The following is a 27,211-nucleotide window of genomic DNA, read 5'->3' on the forward strand; positions in this document are numbered from 1 at the left end:
CTTTCCTCATCTTTCTCCTAACCACAGGAGGATCCATTCAAAGTGAAGCCATCTATGTTCAACAGCCAGCCGCAGGAGCTTCCCACTGACCCCTTCCACTCTGAAGACCCCTTCAAAACAGACCCATTCAAAGGTTATCATTCCCTTTTACTTTCACTGCCCCCACAGTATTTTTTAGTATTCCTCTTTCTCTTTTCCTCTGGATATTTGTTCTTCCTTGACTGTTTTCTGTCATCTTCTCCTCCTTTCCCTTTACTGACTGACTGTTGACTGTTCTGTTTCTTTATTTTTCTTTCTGCTTGACACCTGATATTGTTTTTAGCTTGAGTTGCTGACTGTCTGCTGTGTCTTCCTTCTCTCTTCCTCTTTGTTTTTCTTCCTGCTCTTGCCTCTCCGCTGGATTGCTCTACTATAGGTGACCCTTTCCAAAATGACCCTTTTACAAAGCAACCATCAGCATCCACAGGTATTTACTAAGGAAAAGGATCATAAGACACAGTCACACCAGCATTTAAAATAGCAAAATTCAGAACAAAATCAATATTTAAATTCAGTTGCTGGTATCAGCCTTTTCACTCGGTGTGGCCAAAGTTAAGGTAGGAAGTGGACCTTGACTGGGATTATATTGTCACAAATAAACATAACATCACAGTGTTGATTGCTGTAGTTGTAGCACAGGTATGTTAATGAGGGTTCAATATATATATATACTGTATACAACATTAGTATGTGTCTGGATTAATACATGATGTATATATTTTATAAATATTAACCTGCTCACATTTACACATATTTTTACACACAGTATTACAAAGCATGCAGCAGCAGCATAGCAGCTTTCCCCTTAAGTGAACTGAATTGTCTGAGACTTTAAAAATGAATTGTAGATGAAAATGAAATGAAATGTTTAAATAGTATGTCCAAAACCATCTAATTTTTGAATCAGCTATACACACACCATATCCAGCACTGTTACACAAAAAATCTGGACTGGACCATCTTGACATATCCATATCAGGAACTAAATTGAGGAAACACAAACCATATGCTCCTCCGCCCCTTTGAAATTTGATATATTCATTTGGAGGTCAGTTGTCAATTGTGAAGGTAATAAAATTAATTCATACAGATAGCACAATATACCTTGTATGTTGTTATATTTTTTATGGGTTATGATGGGGTTGGATGGCATCCAATTTCTGATACCATTAAAGCCCTCCCAAATATTCCCACAGTATAGAGTATTACCAGCTGATTAGAAATCACAGTGGAGGACTTTGAAGGGAGCTGCTAACCACTGCTAGACCCTCTCTTGCCACAAGGTGGCTACAGTGCACTTCAATCCTGCTCTAGGGTTTCCGCCAGGAAATAGCATATTTACTTTTTCAGGGCATTTTTGCACTTACGTACTTTCTAATTCTTCCTTCTGAGGAGACACGGTCATGTGCAAGTATCGTTGATTCTAAATAGTTGTCTTCTTTGTTTGTTTGTTTTTTTTTAACAAATTACATTTATTACAAAAAGTTATGTCATAACTTTTACAGCATCTTCAAAAACACAGACAGTGGTGCCAGACAAATACTCTGTTTATTATATTTCTATGCACATTGCACAGCAGGATTTTATGGTAAATGGACTGTAATTATAAAGCACTTTTTCTAGTCTGATGACCACTCAAAGTTCTTTTTATATCACAAATCTACATTGACCCATTCACACACACATTCGTACAATGGTGGCTAAGCCACCTGTTCATTACAACCATTACCATTCACACACACTTGCCATAGAGTGTATGTGAATTAATTTAATAAATGTGTATCGTAAAATTGTTGCTAAGGCCCATCTCCCATCTATTGTTTCAGATGTAAAAACTGGATTTATAATGAAACACCAGTTGGTCTATAATGTTCACACCCCATTAAATATTATCTATACTAAAACCTCTACAACAACCCCTGAAGTAGTGATCTTGATTGACGTCGAAGGACATTAGACACAGTCAAATGGGACTGCTTTGTAAATTTGGTCTGGGTAATAGGTTTATGTCATGGATACATCTCATTTAACATTACACCAGCCAGTATCTCCACCAACAACATTCACTCCATTTTGTTCACTTGATCCTGTGGCACCTGACGAGGATGTCCTTTATCCCCCAAATTGTTTGCTCTAGCAATAGAGCTGTTGTCAATCTGTCTTAAGGTCCTTGCCCATCTTTACAGTAATATCACAATTTGGAACATAAGCTGTCACTTGCTGATGATTTACTATTGTACGTGTCAGACCCTGACACACCTCGTGCTAGCAATTCTATTACTTTTTCAGAGATTTGGGTCTTTCACGGTTATAGTTAATGTTTCAAAAAGTGAATGCTATCCTATCAACGCTCCGGCATTACAACTACAACAATCTGATGTCCCTTTTAAGTTGAGCCATTCTGGTTTTAAGTACTTCATATAAGCAGGACGTCAACCTGCCATTTAATGTCTGAAATCTGGAGACGTTTACCCCTGTTGTTGATTGGTAGAATTAGCACGGTTAAGATGAACATCTTGCCCAAATTCCTGTTTCTGCTCTGGTGTCTCCCCTTATTCCTACCAAAACGTTTTTTTAAAACATAGATCAAGCCACCTCTACCTTTTTATGGTGTGGAGAGGCACCCAGAATTCTTACATCAGTGCTTTAAATTCAATGGTGGTGTGTCTCTACCAAGCACAAAGCCACAAAATTCTATTTTGGTTTAAATCAGTACATCCACCATGGTGTAAATTAGAGGCTCATGTGTCTCATCTTCCCTAATAGCTTTACTTACCTCTCATGGTAAGTACCTCACTCATGCCTAAGGTCCATGACAAACTGTCCAATGGCTGTTCACCAGCAACCAAAGACAAGGCTGCCTGTGAGGGTGAGATGGGATTGAACTTGGAGGGTAACTGGTGAGACGTGGCTTTTAACAGAATTGACACAAGCTCAACTTGTGCTTGTCTTGCTCTCATGCAGTTCATAGTACTGTTTAGGATTCATTTCATTCAGAAGGTCAGTTGTCACAAATTTATGCCAGTATCACTGACTGCTGTGACAAATGCCATGCTTCATCCAGCAATCTAACCCATATGTTCTATGCTTGTCCATTGTTATCCCGCTTCTGGCGGACATACATCAATGCTTTGTCAGAAATACTGTGCATAAATATAAATGTCTCCCCCCACATCACCATATTTCTTTTCCAGAAGTCTATAACTGCTACTTATCTAATCAATTGGATATTGTAGCCTTTACTTTTTCACTGGCTGACACCATGGTCTCCATCACTGGTAGTCTACTAGAGCTCCCTCCAGTACTCAGTGGCTCAGTAATACATGTCCTTTTTAAAGATAGAGAAGATTAAGTTTTCCGTGAGAGATAATTCTGGAAAGTTCTTTCATAACATTCTTCAGCTCTCTATAATCTCTGTCCCCTATTTGATGGGCCCCTCTCCCTTTTGTTTGTTCATTTTCCTTCTTTTTTTCCTATAAATTCATGTTTAATTAATTCTTTCTTTCTGTTGTTTCTCTTATTTTACTTTCTTTATTTTTTGTGGACTTCTGTTTTGCAGAGGATTAAACTCTGTTAAAACAAAACAAAAACTGCAAGTATGGCTTGGTCTGTTGATCCATTGAGATACACAGCACTTATCAAATTATTATATTTCTACGTTTTGACTATGACTCTTATTGCTAAACTGACATTTTTGTCTTTTTTACGTGCCATATTTCTCAATAAGAAAAAAATATATATATAAATGCTAAAGCTGTCCATCATTTCTGCTGCAGATCCTTTTGGTGGAGACCCATTCAAAGAGACAGATCCATTCAAGGCTTCATCAGAAGACTTCTTCAAGAAAACTACAAAGTTGGATCCCTTCTCCACAGATCCCTTCAGTAAAAGTGCCACATTACCCTCCAAGGTACTTTTTGAAGATTGAAGGCCAAAACATGGAATTTTAACATTTTTTAAAAATATAATTCTATAAAATCCCAAGAGTGGCACATACTTTCAAATGACTGCTTGTTATTAGGGTACCACACTGTGTTGCATACTTTATATCATGTGGATATGTTGTGTTGTTGTGTTTTATAAAGGTCTGCCATACTGTATATGATCTTAATTCTCAACTCTTGCCATCTCTTGAGATTATTTCTGGTAGTAGCGGTTCTGCAGCTCACTGAAATGGTAAAAACAAGGGAAAGAATCAATGTGGGTCAACTCAGAGACTTAAAAGACTCAAGACTCAAGACTTAAAATATGGGTTTGACTGTGACATGAGTGAATTTACTATTAACAGGATATTTCTTCTTACACTTCTTGCAGCAAACCAGTCACTTCACAAGCAGTGACCCATTCTCTTCAAGCAACCCAAAACCCAAAGGACCAGGTATGATTCAATTCTTTATTCCCAGACGTCAACAGTGTCTGTGGAAAAAAAAAAAAAACACTATAGTGATCTTTGTACACTTTGGTACAACATTTCAGCACACTAGACAAATTTCGAGACCCAGTTTTGATGTTAGATTGGAGTCAGATTGGAGTCAGCCAATGCCTTTCAGTCTGTCTCTGGCAGTGATTGTTTTTGTGGTGGCATAACTCTTCAGTGAATTCATGTCTGCTGTCAGTCATTGCACCGGACCTCTTTCATGGGGGCTGTTTGTTCTCTGCAACACAAGAAAAGCTCTTTCATTTTCTCCAGGACATTAATGTGGTCCATGTAAACACATACACACTGTGAGTCAGCTTGAATGCCTCAGTAATTGGAGGAGCTAAAGCCTGTCACGATACTGGGACTACTCTTTGCACAGACTAAGGTTACCGTGTTGGTTTGCCATGGCAGGAGAGTAAAGGTGTCACATTTGTTTACTCAGTGCTACACCATCACTTCGCAACAGATTTATTTATGTGTCGATACTACTTCAAATACAGGTTGATAACTTTCACACTTACTGGTTAGGCCTGGCATTTGTGACTGTAAAGAACAATAATCCAATGGGTTCTTATTGAAATTAGAGTTGTAATCTGGCCTTCTGCTGCTGCTCACAGAGACCATTGTTAACAAATGGATATATTTTCAATTCTTGATTTTCAGAGCTATTCAGAGCATTTTCTTGCAACTAATAATAAGAAACCTTTTTGTATACTAAAGCAAGAGCTTAATGTTAACATGTTCAAAGTCTTGTTAACATGCTGAGGTTTAGCAAATTTAGTGTTTACCATACTCATCTTAATTCCGTTAAGTACTAACATTTGCTAATTAGCACTAAACACAAACCACAGCTGAAGATAATGGTAATATCATTAGTTTTGCAGGTATTTTACATTCCTGTCAACATTGGGATTTGGAATTTAGGGAAATTTTTACCATTTTTTACCATTGTCCACACCCGCCTCACATTTAGACAAGGCTATACAAAATGAATCCTGAAATCACCACTAGGCATCGACTTGCTTTAAAATATCAGAGCAACAAGGACTAGGTTAGCTAGTTTCTGCATTCATTAAGTGACTACAGTCAGGTGGTCATAGTCTGATACCTGGTTGAAAGTGAAATGCTGTGGACATCCCTGCATGATAGAAATGAGAACACAAAAGGGCATATGAAGTCAGTACTTCAGCACATAGTGTATTTATGTATTATTTGAAGGATATGTACACATCACTTACACATTATGATTGAAGTGTTATTGTCTTGAGAGAGGCTACTGGCAAGAAAGACAGTTGGTAGAAGAGGGTGACTGAGAAAATGGAGGGTAGTGATGGTGTGAGTAAAGTCTTTGGTGGAGCTAGGGCTGGGCGATAAAATGATAGCGATATGTCTCGCGATAGACACGTCATCAATATCAATATAAAATGCGTTCGATAAAACATTCAATAATTTTTTTTCTTCGTCAGAAGAAACCTGAAGTTGCGAAGTGAGGTTGGTTGCATGAACAAATGCACTCGCTCTCAGGTAACCGAGCAACGTAGGGAGTAATCGCTAATCAGTGAGAGAGACACGCTAACACGCCAATCATGTAACATTATCAAGTTCGGTTGCGCCATGTCGTTGTCACGTGTTTGTTGCTCTGCGAGGAGTGAGATGAGAAATAGAAAGTGAGATAGAACAGGGAAAGTCAGCTCGCCAGTATGGCAGTTTTTTGGATTTTATAAGTCGGACCGTAGTCAGACCAGTGTGGTCTGTAACTTATGCAAGACTTTCGTCCCCACCAAGACCGGTGACACCACAAACTTGTTTAACCACCTTAGCTGCACTCACTCTTTGGAGCGTAGCCGTATTCGCCAACGTCCGCCAACCGCAGCACCACCGCACAAGCAGCTGACCACCATGCAGAGGTATCTGCTTCAGTGCCTGATGACAAATAATCTAAAAGGCACGAAGACGTAACGGAGGCAGCAGCATATCATATAGCTAAAGACATGCTTCCACTGAGCACTGTGGAGAAGCCAGGTTATAAACATCTCTTACACGTGCTTTTTTTTTTTCTTAAACACACTTGCAATAAAAATATAATTGAATAGTTCATGTATGTTTAGAGTAAGAAGAGTGACTAAAGTTGTTCATATGTCTAGGCTGGTTTTATAGTTCAGTCAGTGTTACTGTACTGTCTATCATCTTTGTTTGTTTGTATGTGTGTTACAGATGTCAAGTCTACCTCAGTTTCTGCTATGGTTACAAAACACTACACATATTTGAAAACATTTTATTCACCAGAAGGTGAATCAGCTTGTGAACTTCCTGCACTAAACCTGCAGAAAAAAGTTCTCGGGTTTCTCTCTGTTTACATTTTTACACTTTTTTTACATTTATTATTTGAGTGTTTTCCATGGTTGTGTTGACATTTCCTTTCTGCCTTGATAGCTGAGGGGATTATAATCAGAGGAAGGTTAAATTTAAAATAAAAATGTTTAAATTGAATGTATTTTTCTCCTGGTCCTTATTTTAAACAGGTCATAAGAAATATCAATAATTATCGATATCGACCAATATAAAACACTTATATCGCAATAGAGTTTTCTGCCATATCGCCCAGCCCTAGGTGGAGCATGTTTCTGTGCTTCGTGGGCACACTTAATGCTTGGCAGATTTGTTGCTTTTCCCTCTGTGATACATGGAAATTTGTATGGCATGTTTTATAAAGAAACATGACTTAGAGCGACATTGCTCTTCATTAGTATGGGCAAGCCTCCTCCATTTAAGTGACACAGGTACTCTCTCTCATGTTCCTCCTCCTCCTCCTCCTTCTTTCCCCTACTGTAAGTTCCTAAGGTGTAGGTTTTTATTATAACTACATTGCAGGCAAAGCAAGTAAAAAGATTTGGTTTACCAGAATGTAGTGAAATTCTTGTGTCAAGTCGAACATTTCTTTCCATACTTTACTTAATTGTTTGCGTCTTAGCATCAGCATACTCACAATCATCCTCGGACTGGTCCTCATGACCACACCTTGACATGATGAGGTTTCATTAACCGCTACATACTGAATACTTATGCATGATTTAAACGAGTTCACTACTAGTTTATTGCGCCCAATGGGATCCATTTTACCACATAAAATTTAATGATTTACTGTAACTCAAAGAGCTGGGCGGTATGACCAAAAATGTATATTACGGTATTTTTTTTAAATTATAACGGTTTCACATTATATGACTGTATGTTTTTTTCTTTCATCTGGAAGGCAGATGTTTTAACACAGGTATATCCAGGCACTCACTTGGGCAGAGTACCGTTATCTCGTCCAAGTGTATGGAGAAACTCCTCTGTTGAAAACACTTTTCAGCCTTCTTTCCTGCTTGCTGATGTTCTTATCTCTCCTAAAAGGACGAAATGCAAATAAAACAGTAAAATAATACATCGGGCTGCTAAGCCGAGTTCTCCGTTAGCGCTCTGCTCATTCATGAGTAAATGAGACGGAGCGGTGCAAGTAACTGCGCAGTTAGACCAGTCAATAGCTCAGCAACCCATTGGTCTATTTTGATGATCGACACCTCTATTGACCAGTCAGAGTCAAGAGATTCGAGGGGCAGCGGCCAAATTCACCATAGTAACACCAATGACGATCAAGAAGGGAGTAAGCCCAGAGATAGGTCATCGCATGAAGAGCGCTCCCTCCACTCTAGAAACCCCCTCCTCTTTATGTAAACAACCAGGACCTTTGTGGTAGATCTCAAACTAACAGTCATAGGAGGAGACATTAGTAGCATTCGAGCTGGAATATAACTTTTGACCACAAAACAGCACAGGTAAGTCATATTGTATGATTTAGCAAAGTTTTTTTCTGCAAACTATTTGGCTGCTAGCTTGCAGAGTTTTCGTCGCACAGTGAAGAGGCAGACATCTTCGTGATCATCACTCTCTGCTTTCATATGATATCAGGCTTGAGTGATTTCCATGAAGTGGCTAATAAAGTGGACATACGCTATTTTCATCTTTTTGTTACAAGACATGCTTGCGACTAAGGTGGTGGAGCAAATTGCTCGTGTTGCCACCTCCAGCGACAACTTTAGCCCAACAAAAAAAACAGCAGACATGGCTCCTGTTTTTGGCACAATTTCTTCTGTGTTATGTTCTGCTAGTTCTGCAGCTTCGATTTCGGAGCTTTCGGTCTCTGTCCCATCCATCTTCACTGTAATGCAACACCAGAGCACTACAGTTTACCCTCACCATCCATTTCTCAATACCAAGTACGCCAAGTTCGGACTTACGAACTTGGCAGTTCGGACTTAGCAAGTTCGACTTGGGAGTACAGTCTCTCCAGGACGGGAGGACGCAGGACCGTCATTCTGCAATTGGGACAGCAGCGTACTTGATGACGTTAGCAGGACGACACATCACATTGGAGCAAATTTTAAACTACGTGCCATCGTGATGAATCGACCACAGATTTCAAGTTTTAACATCCACTTTCTCACATAAAATAATCTTAAAACCACATTCCGTACTACTTAAACAGCAGTATTTCCAAACCTGTAACTTATAGTTGTGAGTCCTCTCCTCCGGCATCGTTGCGACAAAATGCATTCTGGGATACGTGGTTGCCCCAAGTCCGCACAAGTCACCATCCGATGCATACTCGATAAAGTGGGAGGGGCAAGAACACATCCGGGTATTTGAGTGTACTTGTCGAGATGCGGACTTGAGAATTGGAACAGTACTTGGACTCAGAGTGATGACGTTTCTCAAGTACACAAGAACACAAGTACAGAAAAGAACGCATATTGAGAAACATATCCTGCACCATGCCTGTTTAGAAGCGCAACATTGAAAACGGTCCCATCTGAAACAGTGGCGCGCGGCGCAAAGTTCCGGACATTGTGTAGTCACATACACCAGTGTGGCGGTATATTAAAAATTCACATCATAACAAAAATATACACAGATATTCGGTGTGAACCGGTATACCGCCCAGCCCTAGTAACTTATATCTTCTTGGGGCTCGAGTAGAACCACCTGTATACAACCTATTTACAATATTGAACCTGGTTCCTTCAGTCAGGTAAACAAATGCTGGCTCTGTGGAAAACAATGTTCTAAAGTCAGTATGTTTTTTGTAAAGAATATGGTGCTAATTCAAATAAAGAACCAAGAGGATAATTTTTTGTCCTCTTGAGATTTTTGTATCAGAGGAAGTATTGACAGGATTGTAATTGCCACTCTGCTCTTTCTTTCATTTTTATCCAAGGAAATAACTCTTGTCTGCTGAAAAATGCCATCGGAATGGAACACAGGCTGATAAAGAGATCTTTTAAAAAAATCTATGTGAAATGAAAAATTTGTGCAAAAAGTTTTTAGAGAGGAATTGGTTCCACCCAATACTCATAGGACTGCATTTTGTGGTGGGGTTGCATTCAACTGCATTTTATTTTAACTTGTATCCAGTATTTGTGGTCCTCCATGTTTGTTCATCAAGTATGACCTCATAACGTACCATTATCTTAGCCAACACACAACAAGTAGAGTGGTCTCAACAGTGCTGAACATTTTAAGGAAACTAGCAATTATTGTAACTCATTGTAAATGTGCTCGTCATTCTAAAAATATTTTAACTTTTTTTCAGACCTGTTTGGCACATTGGACCCATTTGGCAGCAGTTCATTCAGCAGCAGTAATAACAGCTCTTCTGGATTTGCAGACTTCAGCCACATGTCGAAACCCAGAGACCCTTTTGAAGGCAGGGCCAGCTGGTTACCAGACTACCAGAAGGTACCAGAAGTCAAACCTCTGAATGGGATAGACATATTACGCAAATATCCCATTGGAGACATGGGGTCTTAAAAAAAAGTCCTAAAATGTACACTGTAAAAGCCATATTGACACAAATATTAAATGAAGGATGTGTCATATTCGGTTCAATATGGTACAGTTAATAAAAGTCTTACTGTTTAACCATGAGGAGACCGGATTAAGAGTGCTATACATGTGAGTAAGGAATATCGTTTTTGTTTTTAACACAACTGATAGATTGAACTGTTTCCTGGTGCCATCCTTTGTCACATTTTAATTTATTTTTATTAAATCAGTTTATATCACTGTCAGATATATTGAAATTACTACTGAGGGCTCACTCTTTCTTTCCAGTCAGTGTTTGTGGACGACCCATTCAGCAGGAAGAATGACATGCCAGCTCTACCACCAAAGAAAAGTGTTCCCCCAAGACCCAAACCACCTAGTGGTAAGTGTCAGACTACTTAGGTGTTTTGGGGATGAGAGGAGAATAAGAGGAAGGCAAAACAACACTGTGTAACAGCTTTTTAGAGGTACCCACATACCCGACAGCTAACATCCTAATAATATTAGCACTATCAGAACCTTACCACAGCTTAATGGAATGCTAATAATTTCTGCATCTTGTATAAAATAATGAGGTGTTCCACTTTGACGATCTTATTGTATTGGGCTGTTCAGTAAAACAGTGGTACCCATTGAGCTTAGATATTGCACAGACAATCCCATTATAATAATCTGATCTTTTCAGAAAGATGAATGACGACAAAGCTTCTGTGAGAACTTGCATTATCTGGCCGAGGTTAGTGGAACAGTGGTTAGTTCAAAAAGGAAGTGGGACTCTGGCTTTATCAAAAACCAAGATATATGATAGGTGTTTAGTGTGATTACCATATCACCATCATGCCAAGAATCACCACCCTTTTGGGTATCACAGACATGCTGAAAAATGAAAAGGAAGGAGATGTGTTTAAGTGTTCATGGACCGTGATTAGTAAAAAGATGAACAATGAGAAAATGTAGGGTGGAGGAAAAACAGTGATAGAGAAAAATACTAATAGTTTCAAGAAATGTCCAACTGCAGAGTTGGCATGAATTCTCTATGGGTTCATGGGTGACATCATATTACACATAGTCATTTGAGACATTGATATTGACTGGTGCAATTTTAAATCTAAATATGATATATTCCACTGAGTTCAATAGTTTTCTGTTGTGATCCAGGAAAAGAAAAAAAGAGTTGAAGATATTTGCAGTGTTGTTCTTGTCTTTCCTAGTTTTCTTTCTTTCCTCCTAGTTTTCAGCTCTAAAAAACAGATTTCTTCATAGGAAAAAAGACTAGGATTTTATTATAGGAGGAATACTCGAGGAATAGTCGAGGAATACTAATAGTAATAATAGTTGACCTTTTTGAGTGGTGACTTGTGGTGTACCGTTAGCAGCAGTAAGCAGTGCTTAAATGCACAAGTTGTTTTTTTCTGTAACCAGATATAAGCTTTTTTTTCTCCAGCATTGAAAGCACAGTCTTTAACTCTGCTCTGATCTGTCAACAGGAAAGATTGTCTTTGTGGGCACAGAGAAAATAAAAGCCTTTTCATATTTTGCCAAGCCACTGGTGTCACACGCTGTGTAGTTTGTCAGTTCAAACACACACTCACAAACAGTGGCAATGAGTGATTTGTACTTCAACATGTCATATTACATTTTATATTGACAGTAGTGAGTTTGTCAGTTGTTTGGATGTTTGTATTTCTCAGTACTCCGAAGGTACTGATCAGTCTTACCTATGATGTTGATCTGCTAGTTAAACTAGAAATATAATTCTCAAATATCATGTAGCAACATGTCGTTTTTATTGAATTTAGAACTTCCAATTGCTGTCGTGTATTTGAACTGTGCTGCACTGTCACGCCCTGTATACTTGGTTGGTTGTTAGCTGACATCTTCCTGGAGCTGTTTCACTACTATTGTCAGTGTATTTAAACTCTCTGCAATTGTGAGAAGCACACCCATTCCCTTAGTGTATTACATTGTGGGACAGTTGTGTACATCAACAGTACACTCAAACATCAAACATGAACACACTTAAATCCAGCCTAAAATTATATTAGTAATAGTATAAAATTTGGACACAGCTCAAGAAACATTCTCTCACTTCCCACTTTAGTGCCCATAACACATGAGCTTCAGTGTCTTTGTTTGGCATCAACTGCTGGCCCACATAAATTACAGAAATGATTAATAGATAAGATTAATGTTGCATTTAGTGTTCAAAATGTGGACATTCTAGGGTGTCAAGATCAGAAAGTATGTGTTTGACAAAGGTCTTTAGGGGACAGCACAACAATGTCCTTGGGAGTTTACAGTGTGAACCACAGTTAGCCAGCACGCCCTCCTCTGTTTCAGTCTAAACTCTGTCCAAACTTTTGGCTATTACACTATCCCTAGAGGGAACTAGAGAGATGTATGTTACAGCTTTTCATTTGTTCCACAAGAACAATCAGACTCCAGCAGCTGTCAGTCAGGCTCATTTCCATCATGCACTCAGCAATGACTAGTGGCTTAACTTCACATTAATGTTCTCAGTGTTTTTGTCTAGATTTTATATTAAGTTTGTTGTCAAACTGCTGCTCTGATGCTTGTGTGTAGGCACACATGAAGGTGATGTTGTAAGAGCGAAATGTGGTTTGCATACCCAGTTGTTTGCAGACACACCCTAACTTGCTTCCTCTCCCTTCCATTTATGTGTGTGCGTGCGTGCGTGTGTGCGTGCATGTATGTGTGTGTGTGTATGTTTACGATGGTGAGTGGTTCAGAAAAGGTCAGGCTGCAGTCTGGTACCATTGTAGCAATTGTTTTCCTCTTCATATATTAAATTTAGTGTCTTGATGTTTTATATCTTACTCTTGCAGGCACACACACACATACACACACTCACTCTTGCATGCATCTTCTGTCACTTCGTCTGTCATCTAGGTGTTAATATGGCAAGGCTGCAATGACATTACTACAAATAAACTGCAAGAATTCAGGGCACATTGCTGTAGTTGTCGTGTTTTTAGTAGATGAAATGTTGCATGTACAGTCCTGCTGTAGACATCAAAATTAGATGCCACCAATGCAGTGGATTAAAGCATGGGTGGAGCTCATGATTGTGGTTTCTCAAGTGTGAGTTTGTGTGTGTGTGTGTGTGTGTGTGTGTGTGTGTGTGTGTGTGTGTGTGTGTGTGTGTGTGTGTGTGTGTGTACACACAGTTTACAGAAAGGAAAAAACTGATTGCCAGGCATACAGGCAGTTTTGCTCAGTGAGGAGTGTGAAATGAACTGCTCACCCCGATCAGCCGAGTTATCTGGGTAATAGGACTAAATGCGTATGTGTATGTTGTATGACAACGGTTTGACTGGTCCTGCGGTTTAACACCTATACAACCAGAATGATGTACTGTTAACGTTCCCACGATCCTCTGCCAAGCCCAGCTTTAAGTCCTGTTAGAGACATGTTACTATGATTACTGTTTAGTCGTATTTCTTGCTTATGTATAGATCCACTTGTGGATCGACAGTATCACCGAGTCTGAAACAGGGAGTTTGAAATGATGATTGAATTTTATAGTTATTTTCAGGAAAGCACTGAACTTCTTGGTCCTCAGGGATAGTTGTCTATTTCACCATGTCTGCAAGTCTTCAATTGTACTGATGAAATTCAAGGCCTCTATCAGAGTCTTAAATGCAGTGTAAAAGATCTTAAAATGTCAGAATTCAATTTCAAGTGAAGAAAGACAGCTATTTAGTGGACCTTCAATTCAGATCATTGGCACGCATACCGATCCCAAGTTATTTGTTAAAGTCAAATCAGTTTTCAAACAAAAGTACAAACATCTTGTTCCAGCTTCTCTACTGGGAGGATGTGCAGCTTTTCTCTGTTTTATATCATAATAAACTGAATACATTTGGTCAAAAAATGAATTACTGTAATTAAAATGTCACTTTGGGACATTTGTCACTATTTTTTTAGATTTTGGAGACCAAACCAAGGTCAAGAAAATTTTGAACAGATAATAAAATGAATCATTAACTGCAACCCTAGTTTTAGATTCAGATGTCCTGATTTTGACAACTTATGTGTGTTAAACAGATGTTCAGAAATTATAAGGACTTTACTAAAACTTGCATACACCTTGTCAATGAACTTGAGTTGTCTAACCACTATTCTCAAGGTCAAGGATGAACTTCCTCACTCAAGCAGTTTTGCTTTGGTGCAGGTGCAATAAAATATAGCTTTGATAAATTTATGTGAACTATTGCCATGAATGTGTATGGTCTATAAACATGAACAACATCAGTCTATTTGTCGAGTTGGTAAGTTGGTGAACCGACACTTGGTAATGTGGGCAGAAACCCAACCAAATTTTTCCCAGGCAACTGTTGAGAGAGGTTCTGTAGGTTAAGCGTTATCACTTTTGATTTTGGCTGTTTTCCTTTGCTGTTTCATTATATACCAGCTGCTTTTATATATCTCCTTTGTCAGAAGGATGGAGCACTGCATGAAATAAGTTAGAGAAAAATTTGTGTAGGGTTGGGGTTAGGGTTTTTGTTTCGCATGTGGAGGTGAAACTGTTGTGGCTTTCAAAAGCTAGTAGCTGTCTTTGAGGTGACACCGGAGGTGAAGCAGGGTGTGGGCAGAACTCTGAAAATGAGAGAATTTGGTGTTTGTGTCGTAATCCTGAACAGATCAAATCAGATCTTGTGTTATCAACATAGTTTACTAAGGTAAGAATTAGTTTGTGAGCTGCAGTGGTGAGTCATGGTAGCTCTCAGCTATCAGTGAATCATGTACTTAGTCTTTTTACTAGGGATGTCCCGATCACGTTTTTTTTGCCTCTGAGTCATTTGATTTTGAGTATCTGCTGATACCTAGTCCCGATCCGATACTTCTATAAGACATTATGAAACGATCCACGAGCAAAGAATAAGATCCAGGATTTTTTTTATTATTATTATTATTTTTTTTTTACCAATGGCACTTATATTAACATGTAACACTATGCAGTGCAGTGTATTGTAAACTTCTATGAGGTAGCTTGAATTACAGTCTCAAGTCAGAACAGAACACAGAAATAAAATAAAATTTTCTTCACATTAGGAATAGTGCAACATTAAGAAAGGGATAATGCCCAACAAGGTGTCCATTATCAGAAATGAATGACGACGCGGAGGCGTGACCCGTCCGATGCGAATGAATGGACTTCGCTTTCATTTCTGATAATGGACACCTTGAAGGGCATTATCCCACTTACACCATGGTCACTTATGAAATAAATAAATATTAAATCAATTATTAATACGTTAATGTTGTTTTTTACCGTTAAAATTGTAAGTTTTTCCACAAGAAGCGGCTGAGTGGACTATTTAATATCTCTCGTTGTGACGCGTTGCCAAGGACCTGCTGCTCGGTTGGCCGCGGCTGTTATATTAGGCCTAAAGTGAGATGATTGCTTAACGTTATGTTACGTGATACAAAGTATCATTTCAGAGGGCAAGTGCACCTCTTACCGCTTGTGTGTGTCCTCTACTGTCCTGCCGTAGTGATAATGTATGTTCTGAGTTTCTGTTGCCATGGTTACCAACTAGCGTTTGAGCCAGCGCAATAATTTAGAGCAATCAGGCTATTTGACCGGAACTTTTTTATATATGTCCACAACACTTTTTAATGGACACCCTGCAGCCAATCAGAATCGAGTATTCACCCAGACCATGGTATAAAGACTCAATAGTCTAGTATTAAAACAAATAGCTGCTTAACTTAAAATAGGCTTCAAAATATCAAATGCAAACAAATGAGCAAATAAAAGTGACTGTTATCAAGTAGCCTAAGGCCATATTGTGCTTTTTGGAAATGCGCTCCTAACTCGTATTCTCAGTGCAAAGTATTGTAAAATGCAGTGCAGTGTATTGAGGTGTCACATCAAGTTTGTGGTGTTAAAAGCAGCTTTGTCCTTCCCACCTCCCAAGATCCCGAGCTTCAAAGCAAACTGCTGCGTGCTGCCGTGTTCCGCGCATGCGCTGTTCAGTGGCGTCTGTCACAGACCCGACCTGTAAACGTTGGTAATTAATAAATACTATTTTATTCTCATTTATTTTTAATCACTAGCCCATATATTGTAAATGTGATTAAAAATAACAATAAATATACATATGTATATATATATTATTTATCCGATACCTGATCGGGACATAACGTCTGATCTGATCGAGTCTGCAGTCATGCGATCGGCCCCGATTTCTGATCACGTGATCAGATCAGGACAGCCCTACTTTTTACATCCTCTTCTGTAGAGTTGGAATACCTGAAGCCTGTGATATGTCCATTTTTGTATTTTTTCTTTGCTGCTCTCAGCATGTTGTCCTCACCACAACGCAGATTATTTCTGTGCTATCCAAGAAGCACATTATTCCTAGATTCTAGTCTAGTTTTTACTTTCCACCTGCATGTTAAATTTTTGCCATGTGCCTCGTCTGTAGTTTTAATGTGTCGACAGAGTTATCAGAGTTATGGCTTGTGACAACCGAGGGTGTGCATTATGTGTTTACACAAGGTGATTTTTTTATACGGCAGATGTGGTCAAAATAATGCTAGTGCTCACCTTGCTAACAGGACTTTTTGCATGTTTACATGTAGAGTCACCTCGCCACTTTTATTGAGGAACAGAGGCACCAGAACACACTACAGATGCCACATAATCCAACACTTCCACAGCACAGACCCCTGGCCAATGTCGCCAGTTTTGGACGAAATCTGGTCACTAATTTTATCAGTCTGACCTCTAGTTGCAGGTTAATTCTGATAATAGACTTCTGCTGAGCCAGCATGGTTGACTGAGATTGAGAATGAAGGAAGAAAAACCCTGTTTTAAAAATAACTGTGGACATGTGGCTTATGCCTGTCTTTATTCAGCAAGCTTTTATGATGATGATGGAAAAATATAAACTTGCCAGTGGTGTGAAAATTGGCTAGAAAAGAAAGCTCTCCTCTCTGTGATGATGTTTACCTCTTTCTTTTATGTCTTCAGGTAAGAGTACACCAGTGAGCATGTCTGGAACAGTTGACACTTCCAAACCATGTGACCCCTTCCAGCCATTTGTCAGTGATGCCATCGACCCTTTTCAGAATAAAAAGGGCCCAGGAGACCCCTTCAGTGGCAAAGATCCTTTCGCCCCATCTTCAGCATCAAGTAAAACCCCTAAAGACTCTACTTCGAGTTTTGCAGACTTCAGTTCTGTAAGTTGAGATGGTGATACTGTTTAACTGTCAGTGTTTAGACCAGGCCACACAGCTCTTCACAGATACCAGTAGTCACTAGATTGAAGCTATAGTGATAAGGTCACTCTAAAGACTGGTGCTAAAAATGCTATTGAGGCAAATGTAGCAGAGCTCTATAAGGATAGATGAAGAGCATTGTACTGAAGTGTAATGAATGCATCTCAGTCGTCACTGTAGGTCTACACAGTATGGCCAACATGTTGGTGGGCTTGAATCTGATTCTGGAATAGTCACCTAATTTCTACATGATTACATGTTAATACCAGGTGGAAATTGGGTCATTTTAACTGTCTGATGTTTGAAGTGGTGCTTAAACAGCAGCACATGATGTAAAACCTGATATAAATATAAATATAAATACTCAGTCACTGAGGCAAAGATGATTCCTTTTGTGTAGTTAGGGCAGGGTAATAATTTGATGTTACTAAATATTGAGTGTTTATCAAATCATGTTGTGACAATATGATTATATCATGTTATCATTTTACAGAATTCTGTTATCTGAATTAATTACAAACAAATCATGATTAGAAACTAAAATAAACAAGTTGAGGTTTTTGCTTTCCAGCAAATGTTTTAGAACACATAACAGTAAGTAGCAGTAAGCATAACATAACACCAAAAATTTATGTCATCTGTCACTGAAGTTTAAAGTAGTATAATAGAATACAGTAAGCTTCCAAAATGGACTGCTCTGGTCTACAGTATGTGTGTAATGATTAGGTAGTTTACAAGGTAGAACATCACATGACCAAAGCCTCTTCATTCTCTACTTTAGATTCTCTGTTGCAGCCCAGTCTAACCCTTATCTGTTTTCAATGTTAATAAGCTTCTCTGTTAATAACAGCCTGCTGTTTCACATTCTAGAATATCCATCACAGTTCTGATTCAGGGAAAACATGAAACAACTGGACATATACTGACAATCGTGTGGTATTAAAGGAATAGGTCAACATTGCAGGAAATATGTTCAATCATTTTCTTTGCTAGATGTTAAGACTGATATCAGTCTCATGTCTGTGTCTTAAATATGAAGCTGGAATCAAGACTGAAAGCTGGGGGAAACCGCTAGCCTGACTACTGTATGTGCAAAGTTCAAAAACACATCTACTGACACACCTCCACATACTTACCACCTACTCTGTGAAGCTCACTAATTTAAATGTTCTGTCTTGTTTGTTGAATTCGAAAATAAAGGTCATCATTTGTGGTTTGAGGGGAAGTTAAGTGTAACTATTTCTTAACCAACAACAGCCTGGTGCAGTGCAGTTTCCTGGAGTCTCCTTGTTTCAGTGCTATTGCTTAACAAAAGTACCAGGCAGATAGATAGCTTGATGTTCATTAAGAAATAGAAGGATTGGTGTTATCCTCCCTCCTATAATTATTTACCTTTACATCTCTATTTGTGTATGAATTGAACAAGATGCCAGGTGTTACCAGTTCCCCCCTCCTTCAAATCTTTTTGGAAAACTAGGCTAGCCATGACCTCACTCCAGTTATATGCTTTACACAGACATGAGATTGATATCTATCATCTCATCTCATTCTCGGAAAAAAAGCAAATAAGCAAATATTGCAATATGCTGTAGTCTTCCTTTAAATATGTATTTAGCACTGGAGTCTTCCAGTAGAAAATTGCTCCCCATTGTTTTGAGAACAGTGACATATCATATGCACAGGTCAGCCAAAAGAAGGTAAGGATAAATACAGTACAGCTATTTATGTGTTTTTTTATATCACAAGAGCTCATTTTAACTGCTCCAGACAAAGCAATAGTGTGATTGGTAATGAGAGGGAAACTACAGTTTGTTAATTAAGCTTTGTAGGTTGCAGAGCAGTGCTGCATTGTGACTTACAGTACAGGAAAAGGTATCAGCCCTTTACTGCATGTGGTTTGATTGTCATAGCAGGGAGCATATCATCAGTTTGTCAGGGTTTCCCTGGGCTTTCAGAGAGCCTTAGTGCTAATACCATCAGTGTGTTGGCATGATCATGATAGTCTAGACTGAAAGATCTCTGACAGTACACAAATGGAAACACAAACCCGCAAATAAGTACGGGAACTGACACTAATCCCTCAGATAATCATAAAATTCTGTCTATTTTGCATATCAGTCAGTTATAATAATAATAATAATAACGCTTGTATCTGCTTGGCTGACTGGTCCCACTCAGTTCGACTACTCGTCAGATATATTCAACTAGCATGATAAACAGCAGTATCACTCCTCAACTCTCAGCTCTTGAGTCTGTCTACCCTGTATGACCTTGCTGTGTGTATCTCCTATTGTTCACCATCTGTGTGGTTGTTAATAGTTGATTAGCGCCATATATCTGCTGTCTTTTTCTTCTTATGCATGTCTTTGTCTTATTATGTTACTGTAGCCATCTGTTTTCATGGGACACAAACTGCTTTACTGCGTATAAATGAAATCATTATTTAGAAAGATGAATTAGCTTGACTTGTGTCCTTTGAAAAAGACATGTAGAACCCCTTTCAATTAATTAATACAGAATCCCTTTCAACATTTTAGGGCAAAGTAAAAGATTTAGATATCACTATTGGCTCTAACAGCAGGCATCCTTTGAACCATTAAACAGAATACATTTCCACAAGTCTACTCTAACAAATTCCATTCCAGCTTTGCCCACAATCATTCCTAAAAATGTTTTAACTTATGTCATTTGAATTGAAATTAGACAGAAGGGGGGGGGGGGTTAAATAGTTGGACTGTCCTACCTTCTCTGAATAACAGGAGGATAGATTGTAAGGATGAAACCGTAATTTAATCTCAGTTACAGTTATGTGCTTTGAGCATGATCAATTGTCATGGTGACAGACTTACTCTTCAATGGGCAGATTTACTAGGATTGATCATTTGAAAACTCTTGATTCATACTGCAGTTTGATGACTTCATCACTCAGACACAGTGGATGTGCCTTTCTTTTTTCCTCTCACTCTGCATGCTGCAGCTGCTCTTTCTTTTAGTTCTCAGTGTTGTTTGTTTCTCCTTGAAGGGATTCACAGTTCTGTTTCTCCACAGTCCATTTGTCTCTCCTGTGGCACTTATTGGCATTACTACTACTACCTCTACATAAATTGTTTGTTAACATTGTAAGAATTCATGATTTACTTCAATTAACATGAACTAGCCTGTAGTTTGAAGTTTGTCGAATCACTTGGGCTCAAAGCAAAAGACAAATGGTAAAGACAGTGTTTCAAAGAGGACTGAACAGAAACTCTATAGGCATCCCTTTACTGTGTCTGTGTGCTATACGGTGATGTCCTGTCAACTAGCGTAGATCCACTGAGTTCAGGGATTTTTTGGTTTATAACTTCTCTGTTCTGTAATCCACCTGTCTGACAGGACCTGACAAAGTCAAGGTAAGAGATTGAACACAATGAAATTCATATAAAATAGCAATTTGGGAATGCTAGCAAAATTGTGCTAATGATCGTCAAGGCCAGATTCTGAGTTGAAGTGTTTGTTTCAGTAGACCTTACATCATGTGTTGCTGAAAAAGAAAATGATGTTTCCTGTATGTATTATGAAATATAATACTTGTGACTGTGTGAGTTGTCTGTGAAGAATCTCAGTCATCAAGGAAATGATTATCCTAGGAGGGTTGAATTGAGGGCAGCTGAAATTGGCTGTCGAAACTTGAAAATGTTTTTAAATACCTAGGACTTCCCACCAGTCAATTAGAAGTGTCTAATCTAAAATATAATTCTAACTGTGTTGATCTGTGAAATCCCATGCCAGTCTGTCCTTACTATGCTCTATGTCTAGCCCTTTTCAAACTTGCACCTTGTTACATGAAAGTTCTGGCAATTTCACATATTGTTCTCATGGATGATCTCCCAAGACACTTAACTGTAAAAATTATGGCAGCAGTCTGGTCTGAAATTGTTTAGATAATTACTTAATTAACTTAATTTGTATAACACCGTTCTTACAGGAATTGCAGCTCAACGTGCTTTATAACAAAAAAAAATTGCATGCACCATGTGAGTGCTTCACATAGCAAAGACAGACTGGACACAAAAACTGAGATAAAAAATTTGTGCAGCAGGTGTGTAAGTGTAAGTACACGGCAAAGAACAAAAGTTTCCGACCTGTATCAGGAAGTCATAGCTAGTGAAAGGCTAAAGTGAAGAGAGAGGTTTTTAGCTTTCTTTTGAAAATACTCAGGGAGCTGATATTCTCCATCATTATGGTATGAGGGTAGGGGGCTTCATGCTCCATCTCACATAGCAGGTGACATTTTATCTGAATAAAGTCATAACAGACATTAATGTAATAGAGACCCATGTTTAAAAATCTGATAAGACATCAGGTTAGGTAGATAAAGGCAGTAATGCTACATGTTGTAGGTCTTTAAAATGGAGTCTCTCTCTTTTTCTTCTCTCTCTCTCTCTCTCTCTCTCTCTCTCTCTCTCTCTCTCTCTCTCTCTCTCTCTCTGTCTCTCCCTCCCTCTCTCTCTCTCACTCTCCCACTCCCCCCCCCAGTTTGGGAATGAGGCTCAGCAGTTGGAGTGGGCTAAACGAGAGAGTGAGCGAGCAGAGCGTGAGCGACTGAAGAGGCTTAGACAGCAGGAGCAGGAAGACCTGGAGCTGGCCATTGCCCTCAGCAAGGCTGAGATGTCCAACGCATGACCTGGAACCCCCACCACACACAAATACACACACAGCAGGGTAGACACACTAACATGCAGGCAAATGTGACTGACATCTAATTATTCAGACGCAAAGCACATCACTGGACTAACTTTTGAGTGTTCATATAAACTCTGTCCACCTGCAGACACACACATGTAGGACTTACACCTCCACTATTTACTTTCCCCCTCGCTTAGTAACTCTGTCTGGCCACTGATTCTGCATTAAAAAACAAGACAACAGTACTGAGGGCCGAGAACTCATCACTGAAAAACTCACCTGGCAGAGAACTGATGGATGAAGAAGCATTGGAGGAGGAGGCAAGAGGGGCTTGATGGAAACAAATGGATGCACTGTGTGCATGCACTATAGTGGCTGGACAGTAATGTGCTGGATCCATTCACTGGACTTAGCAGACAAGCTGACCGTTACTGATGGAACACCTCAGCAGTTTGAATTGCATTGTACTGTTTTTCTTTTCCAGCTTCACTCGCAGTTGCATGTCCAGATTTTTTTGACCGTGGTGATCAAAGTGGGGCACTGACTTGTGCATGTACCCATGTACTCGAAATAGGATTAATTTACAATTTCTCATATCTACTTTAATTACTAACATTACAGTATCTTACAGTTTCTTACATTCCTGTGTTTAAATTGTGTATTTAAAAGATAAATACTCATCCGTCAACACAAGGGAGGAGAACCATACCAATATACGCCTGTGAATATTCTCATTCATCCAGGTCATAGGACAGCATACAAATATACAGCTTCCATTCTTTATTCTTGAAGTCCATAAGAAGAAACTGTACCTGTAAAGTAGGTTATGTACAAAAAATGAACAAGGCGCATATGAAAATTATGGTGAAACTGTTGGTTTGAATTAGGGTCCCACCAACCACTGGGCAGATAGCCAGTCATGCTTTAGAATAATAGGATGGCACTTGGAGTGGCCAGTCAGATTTCAGGCATGGTCAATGCCACCCCAGGCTACTCACCTGGACATGCCCCTGCTCACAGTGAGGGGAAATGAGCAGTGCTGACTTGGTAACATTACTGTTACTATCAGTAGCAAAAGGGCAGTTTTTTTCTTCAGTTCTAACGAGCAGCAGTGGAAAAAAAACAAAACTGCACTTCAAACTGCCAAGGTATTTCTTAAAAGGGATTTGTTTTCCTCATATATATAGGGATGACAGGGATATATCATTGTGCTGTTGATCATATAGACTGTGTCTGTTTTTAGTGTTGAGTTGTTTTGCTGGTAAGAAAATGCTACAGAGTGAGGTGTTAGATAAGTATTTCTTTATAGAGACGATTGGATTGATTTTATTTTTTTAAGGGAATACTTTCACAGACCTAAACTGAGATCAGAAGTGGGAAGGTCAATATTAGTTGAGTTTTCTTTCTTTTCACTCCTGCCAGAGGCTGTTTCCCTCTGCTTTGTGCAAAGCTGGCTGTACAGAAATGTAATTGATATTGATCTTTTCTGATTCTTGGTCAGTTGAAGCATGTATCCACAAACAGCAGTTTTCCTTTTGATTTTATAGCACACCTACCATTAAACTAGAGATGTTCACCTGAAGTACAGACAAGGCTGAAAGGCAATTCCGAGACCCACAGGAAGCCCAAAGGCTCCTGGTTCACTGTGTGGCCCTTAGTTTGTGGTCATTTATTTCATTGCAAATTTCTTTAAGAATATGCAGTGCTCACTGACGCACTATAAACTGAAATGATGAGGGCCTTAAGGCACTGCTTGCATCATAATCTATTCATCACGTCCTGTGCCGTGAAGGGCCTCAGTTAAAATCCTGTGATTTGACCCATGTCCTTCAACCTAGTCACAGTAATGTCACTGTGACATCATCAGGTTATTTTTTCAGTCTCATGTTTCTTCCAGAGCCACAGAAGACATCATACATCTTAACTCCTTTTTACAACCTTAGTAGTGCTGACGTAAATTGATCTTTATGTACAACTTAAAGGCCTTTCCAATTTGTTTATATTGTATTTGCATGCATATTCCTAAATAGATGTGTGTTAATGAAATTATCACAAACTAATACTAAATACTAATTAATACGTACATAATGTACACAGAATAGGAGAAAAGGGGAGTCAGTAGGGCCCTGCTTCTTCCCCCCCGAGGACTCCTAGATTAATCCTGAGTCCAGAGTGTCTGTTTTTCACTTTTCACAGGAGAGACAATCCCCTTCTTAGAGGCTCCTCGTGTGAAAAAGAAAACTTTTTACCAACATTTGTTGGATATGTTCACATTTCACTGGTCACATTATGAGAGGAAGGAAAAAGCAACTGCTCTTCAATGTAAAAAACACTGATAAAGATCCAGTACACTGGTCCTTTTAATGTGACAAGTACCTGCCAAATGAAAATAGTAGTTTCACATGTCATATCCTGTGGAGTGACAGTAACAAATTGTACAGATATATTTTCTTTGTTTGAGATTGTACTGTGAGTTTGTTGTGATGACCTGCAGTACTCTCTCTCCCTGTGTCCAGTGTATATAGATAAACAGAGCTAACTATGCCTCTCCTCAACAGCTGTGCTCTGATCCTGATGCTGTGATGCCACACCATATCCAACAAATGAAAGGCAAGATGAGGGAATTCATTTTTTCTTCATTTGACCATGTTATATTTTAGAGAGCAACATTTTTAACTTTTTATTTCATGGGCTGGTTATTTTATTATTTTGACATGTTTTTGTTTTAAAAGAATAACCAAATTGATGTAGTTGTTTTGTGCTATAATTTGTGGTTGAATTTTAGTCACTCCAGTGTGCTACAGACCTGTTTGGAAAGGTTTGAAAATGGCTGAAATCAGGTGTCATTAAGCTGGAAATAGTGCTTTTCTGATGTGTCATAGTTTGCTGTTCCAACATGGGCTTAACCACTGACCTTGTTTTATGTGAGTTGTCCCTTTTTCTTAAAGTGATGACTGGTGTTGAAGTGAAGCAGGCCGAAATCCACTCCGCATTTTGATTTCATCTGGACTGAAAAGCAGGACAGATTCTGATGAACTTATTTTCTGAATGCTGTCTGTTCCTCTCAGAGCCCCTCTGTTGTAGTTTCAAATATCATGTTGTATCTTACATATATGAGACTGTATTCTGTGCGTGTCCATGATCAGCAGTATGTACTTCAATGTTTTGCTCATTACTGTATCTTGGTAATCATGGGGAGAAATAAGTCTTACCATTGGCTTAGTTGAAGCAAAGCTTGTTGCCATTGTTAGGGTTCCTTAATGATACCTGTTGTAATGACTAATTTTACTGTGGTCGCTGGACCATCTTAAGATGTAATACAGTGCTGGATGTCTTCTGATAGAACTCAAACTTTTCATTCACTCTGACTCTGTTCATTACATTTGTTACAGGAACCATTTTGAAAAAACAGACTCCCCTAAACAACCTCTAAGGCAGAAAGGAACAGAAAAGTGATTTTGTAAAAGGTGCAGGATTTCTTCTACATTCACCAGTAGGAGTCTGCTCAATAGAAGTCTACTCAGTGCTGCCACTGGTGGCCACATATAGATAAATTAGACTACTGTTTTAAACGATAATCTTTCCGTAATCTAGTTTCTGGTCACCAGTGACAGCAGTGAGTGCTCTGTTGTTGATTGTGATTCCTGTTTGTGAGTATAAATGAATTGGTGTGTCATGATTAGATTTGATTTTACATTGTTTGCATTAATTTCAGCAGAGATAACCTCTCTGTAAATTGTTTTTTGTTTAGTTTTTGTTTTTTTCACTTGCCTATTTGATGTATTTGGCTGTAAATGTTGCTAAATTCTTAAGGGAGTTTATTTTCTCAATTTGTTTCCCATACCAAATTTTATGAATACCTATTTCATTGAGATGTAAAGGATCCATCAGATATCCATCCATGGGTATAATACATAATATAATGGTCCGGGACCAGGGCTAGGGCTGTATGATGACAACAAGATGCATCTTGGGTGAAGCTCCTGAAAAAACATAATACTTTTTCATCATATAATTGGACATTGTGATGAAGTGTGTCGTTCGTCTCGTCCACCCCCCCCCCCATACTATAATACCATATATGTGTGGAACTGCCTTTCTGGCGGTATGCTAAAAATGCTCAAAATCCATGTAATGTGAATTCACCCAAATTGGACAGAAATGCTGGAGTTAAAGTTGCTGTGCAGCCACTGATTCTGCCAGATAGATTTATGAAATGCCTCTCCCTGCCATTTTTTGTCTTGTTTACATATTGTGAATATTTACTTTGCTGAAGCTGTTACAAACTGTGTACCTATTGGGGAGCTGGGGAGCTGTGTCCCTGGGATGAGCTTCTCTAAGCTGTACATGGCTAACACCTCCTCAAGTGCTTCCATCTACCTCTGAGCCATTAAAAGCATTTTGAACCTTTGCCATGCTCCTGTCACATGGTATAAAAATCTTAACCTGTGAGGAGCTTCATCTGTTTTCATTCCTCATTGAAACTAAAGGGTGTTAGCTGCTAACAAGCTAGGTTGTTGTCAGCTGTTACCCACTAATTTTGAAAAGGAAAAGGAATGCCAGCACTTAACATTTTGCTAACAAGGTATTTTAGGCTATGTTAAGTGCCACCTGAAGTATAAAACTACTGTTGTTCTATGTGTTCCTTATTTTCAACAAGCCCCCTGAAAAGACCAACACCACCATTTAGCCTCTCTCTTTCCAACTCCCCTGTTCTGTTTTGGTTTTGTTCCTACTGAAGATGTTCATCTTTCAAAGAAAATTCACAAAAATTTGTCACAAATATATGCTGTTTTTTAAAGTAATTGGTTATATACTGGGCGGCACGGTGGCGCAAGCATGTAGTGTGTGTGCCTCACAGCAAGAAGGTTGCCGGTTCGATCCCCGGGCGGGGCCTTTCTGTGTGAAGTTTGCATGTTCTTCCCAAGCATGCGTGGGTTTTCTCTGGGCCCCTTGAAGCTGGGATAGGCT

At 39.0% G+C, this 27,211-nt stretch overlaps 1 protein-coding gene across 11 annotated transcripts in view; it reads left to right on the forward strand.

Moving 5' to 3' along the window:
• The window catches only part of eps15l1a (epidermal growth factor receptor pathway substrate 15-like 1a), an 80,405-nt gene that overhangs the window by 51,344 nt on the left and 1,850 nt on the right, over positions 1-27,211 (forward strand). For 4 of the 11 annotated variants that reach the window (XM_070961035.1, XM_070961036.1, XM_070961038.1 and 1 more), the window contains 8 exons: positions 28-133; positions 416-466; positions 3,816-3,949; positions 4,354-4,417; positions 10,092-10,237; positions 10,613-10,706; positions 17,328-17,536; positions 22,091-22,926. In XM_070961035.1, coding sequence (XP_070817136.1) covers positions 28-133; positions 416-466; positions 3,816-3,949; positions 4,354-4,417; positions 10,092-10,237; positions 10,613-10,706; positions 17,328-17,536; positions 22,091-22,237 — 951 coding nt within the window. In that variant the 3' untranslated portion in view covers positions 22,238-22,926. Of the gene's footprint in view, positions 1-27; positions 134-415; positions 467-3,815; positions 3,950-4,353; positions 4,418-10,091; positions 10,238-10,612; positions 10,707-17,327; positions 17,546-20,947; positions 20,965-22,090; positions 27,016-27,211 lie in introns of those variants that run through there. The other 7 variants (XM_070961037.1, XM_070961042.1, XM_070961041.1 and 4 more) reach the window with 5 other exon arrangements.

The sequence above is a fragment of the Chaetodon trifascialis genome, chromosome 4 (genome assembly GCF_039877785.1).
Source record: "Chaetodon trifascialis isolate fChaTrf1 chromosome 4, fChaTrf1.hap1, whole genome shotgun sequence".
Lineage (NCBI taxonomy): Eukaryota > Metazoa > Chordata > Actinopteri > Chaetodontiformes > Chaetodontidae > Chaetodon > Chaetodon trifascialis.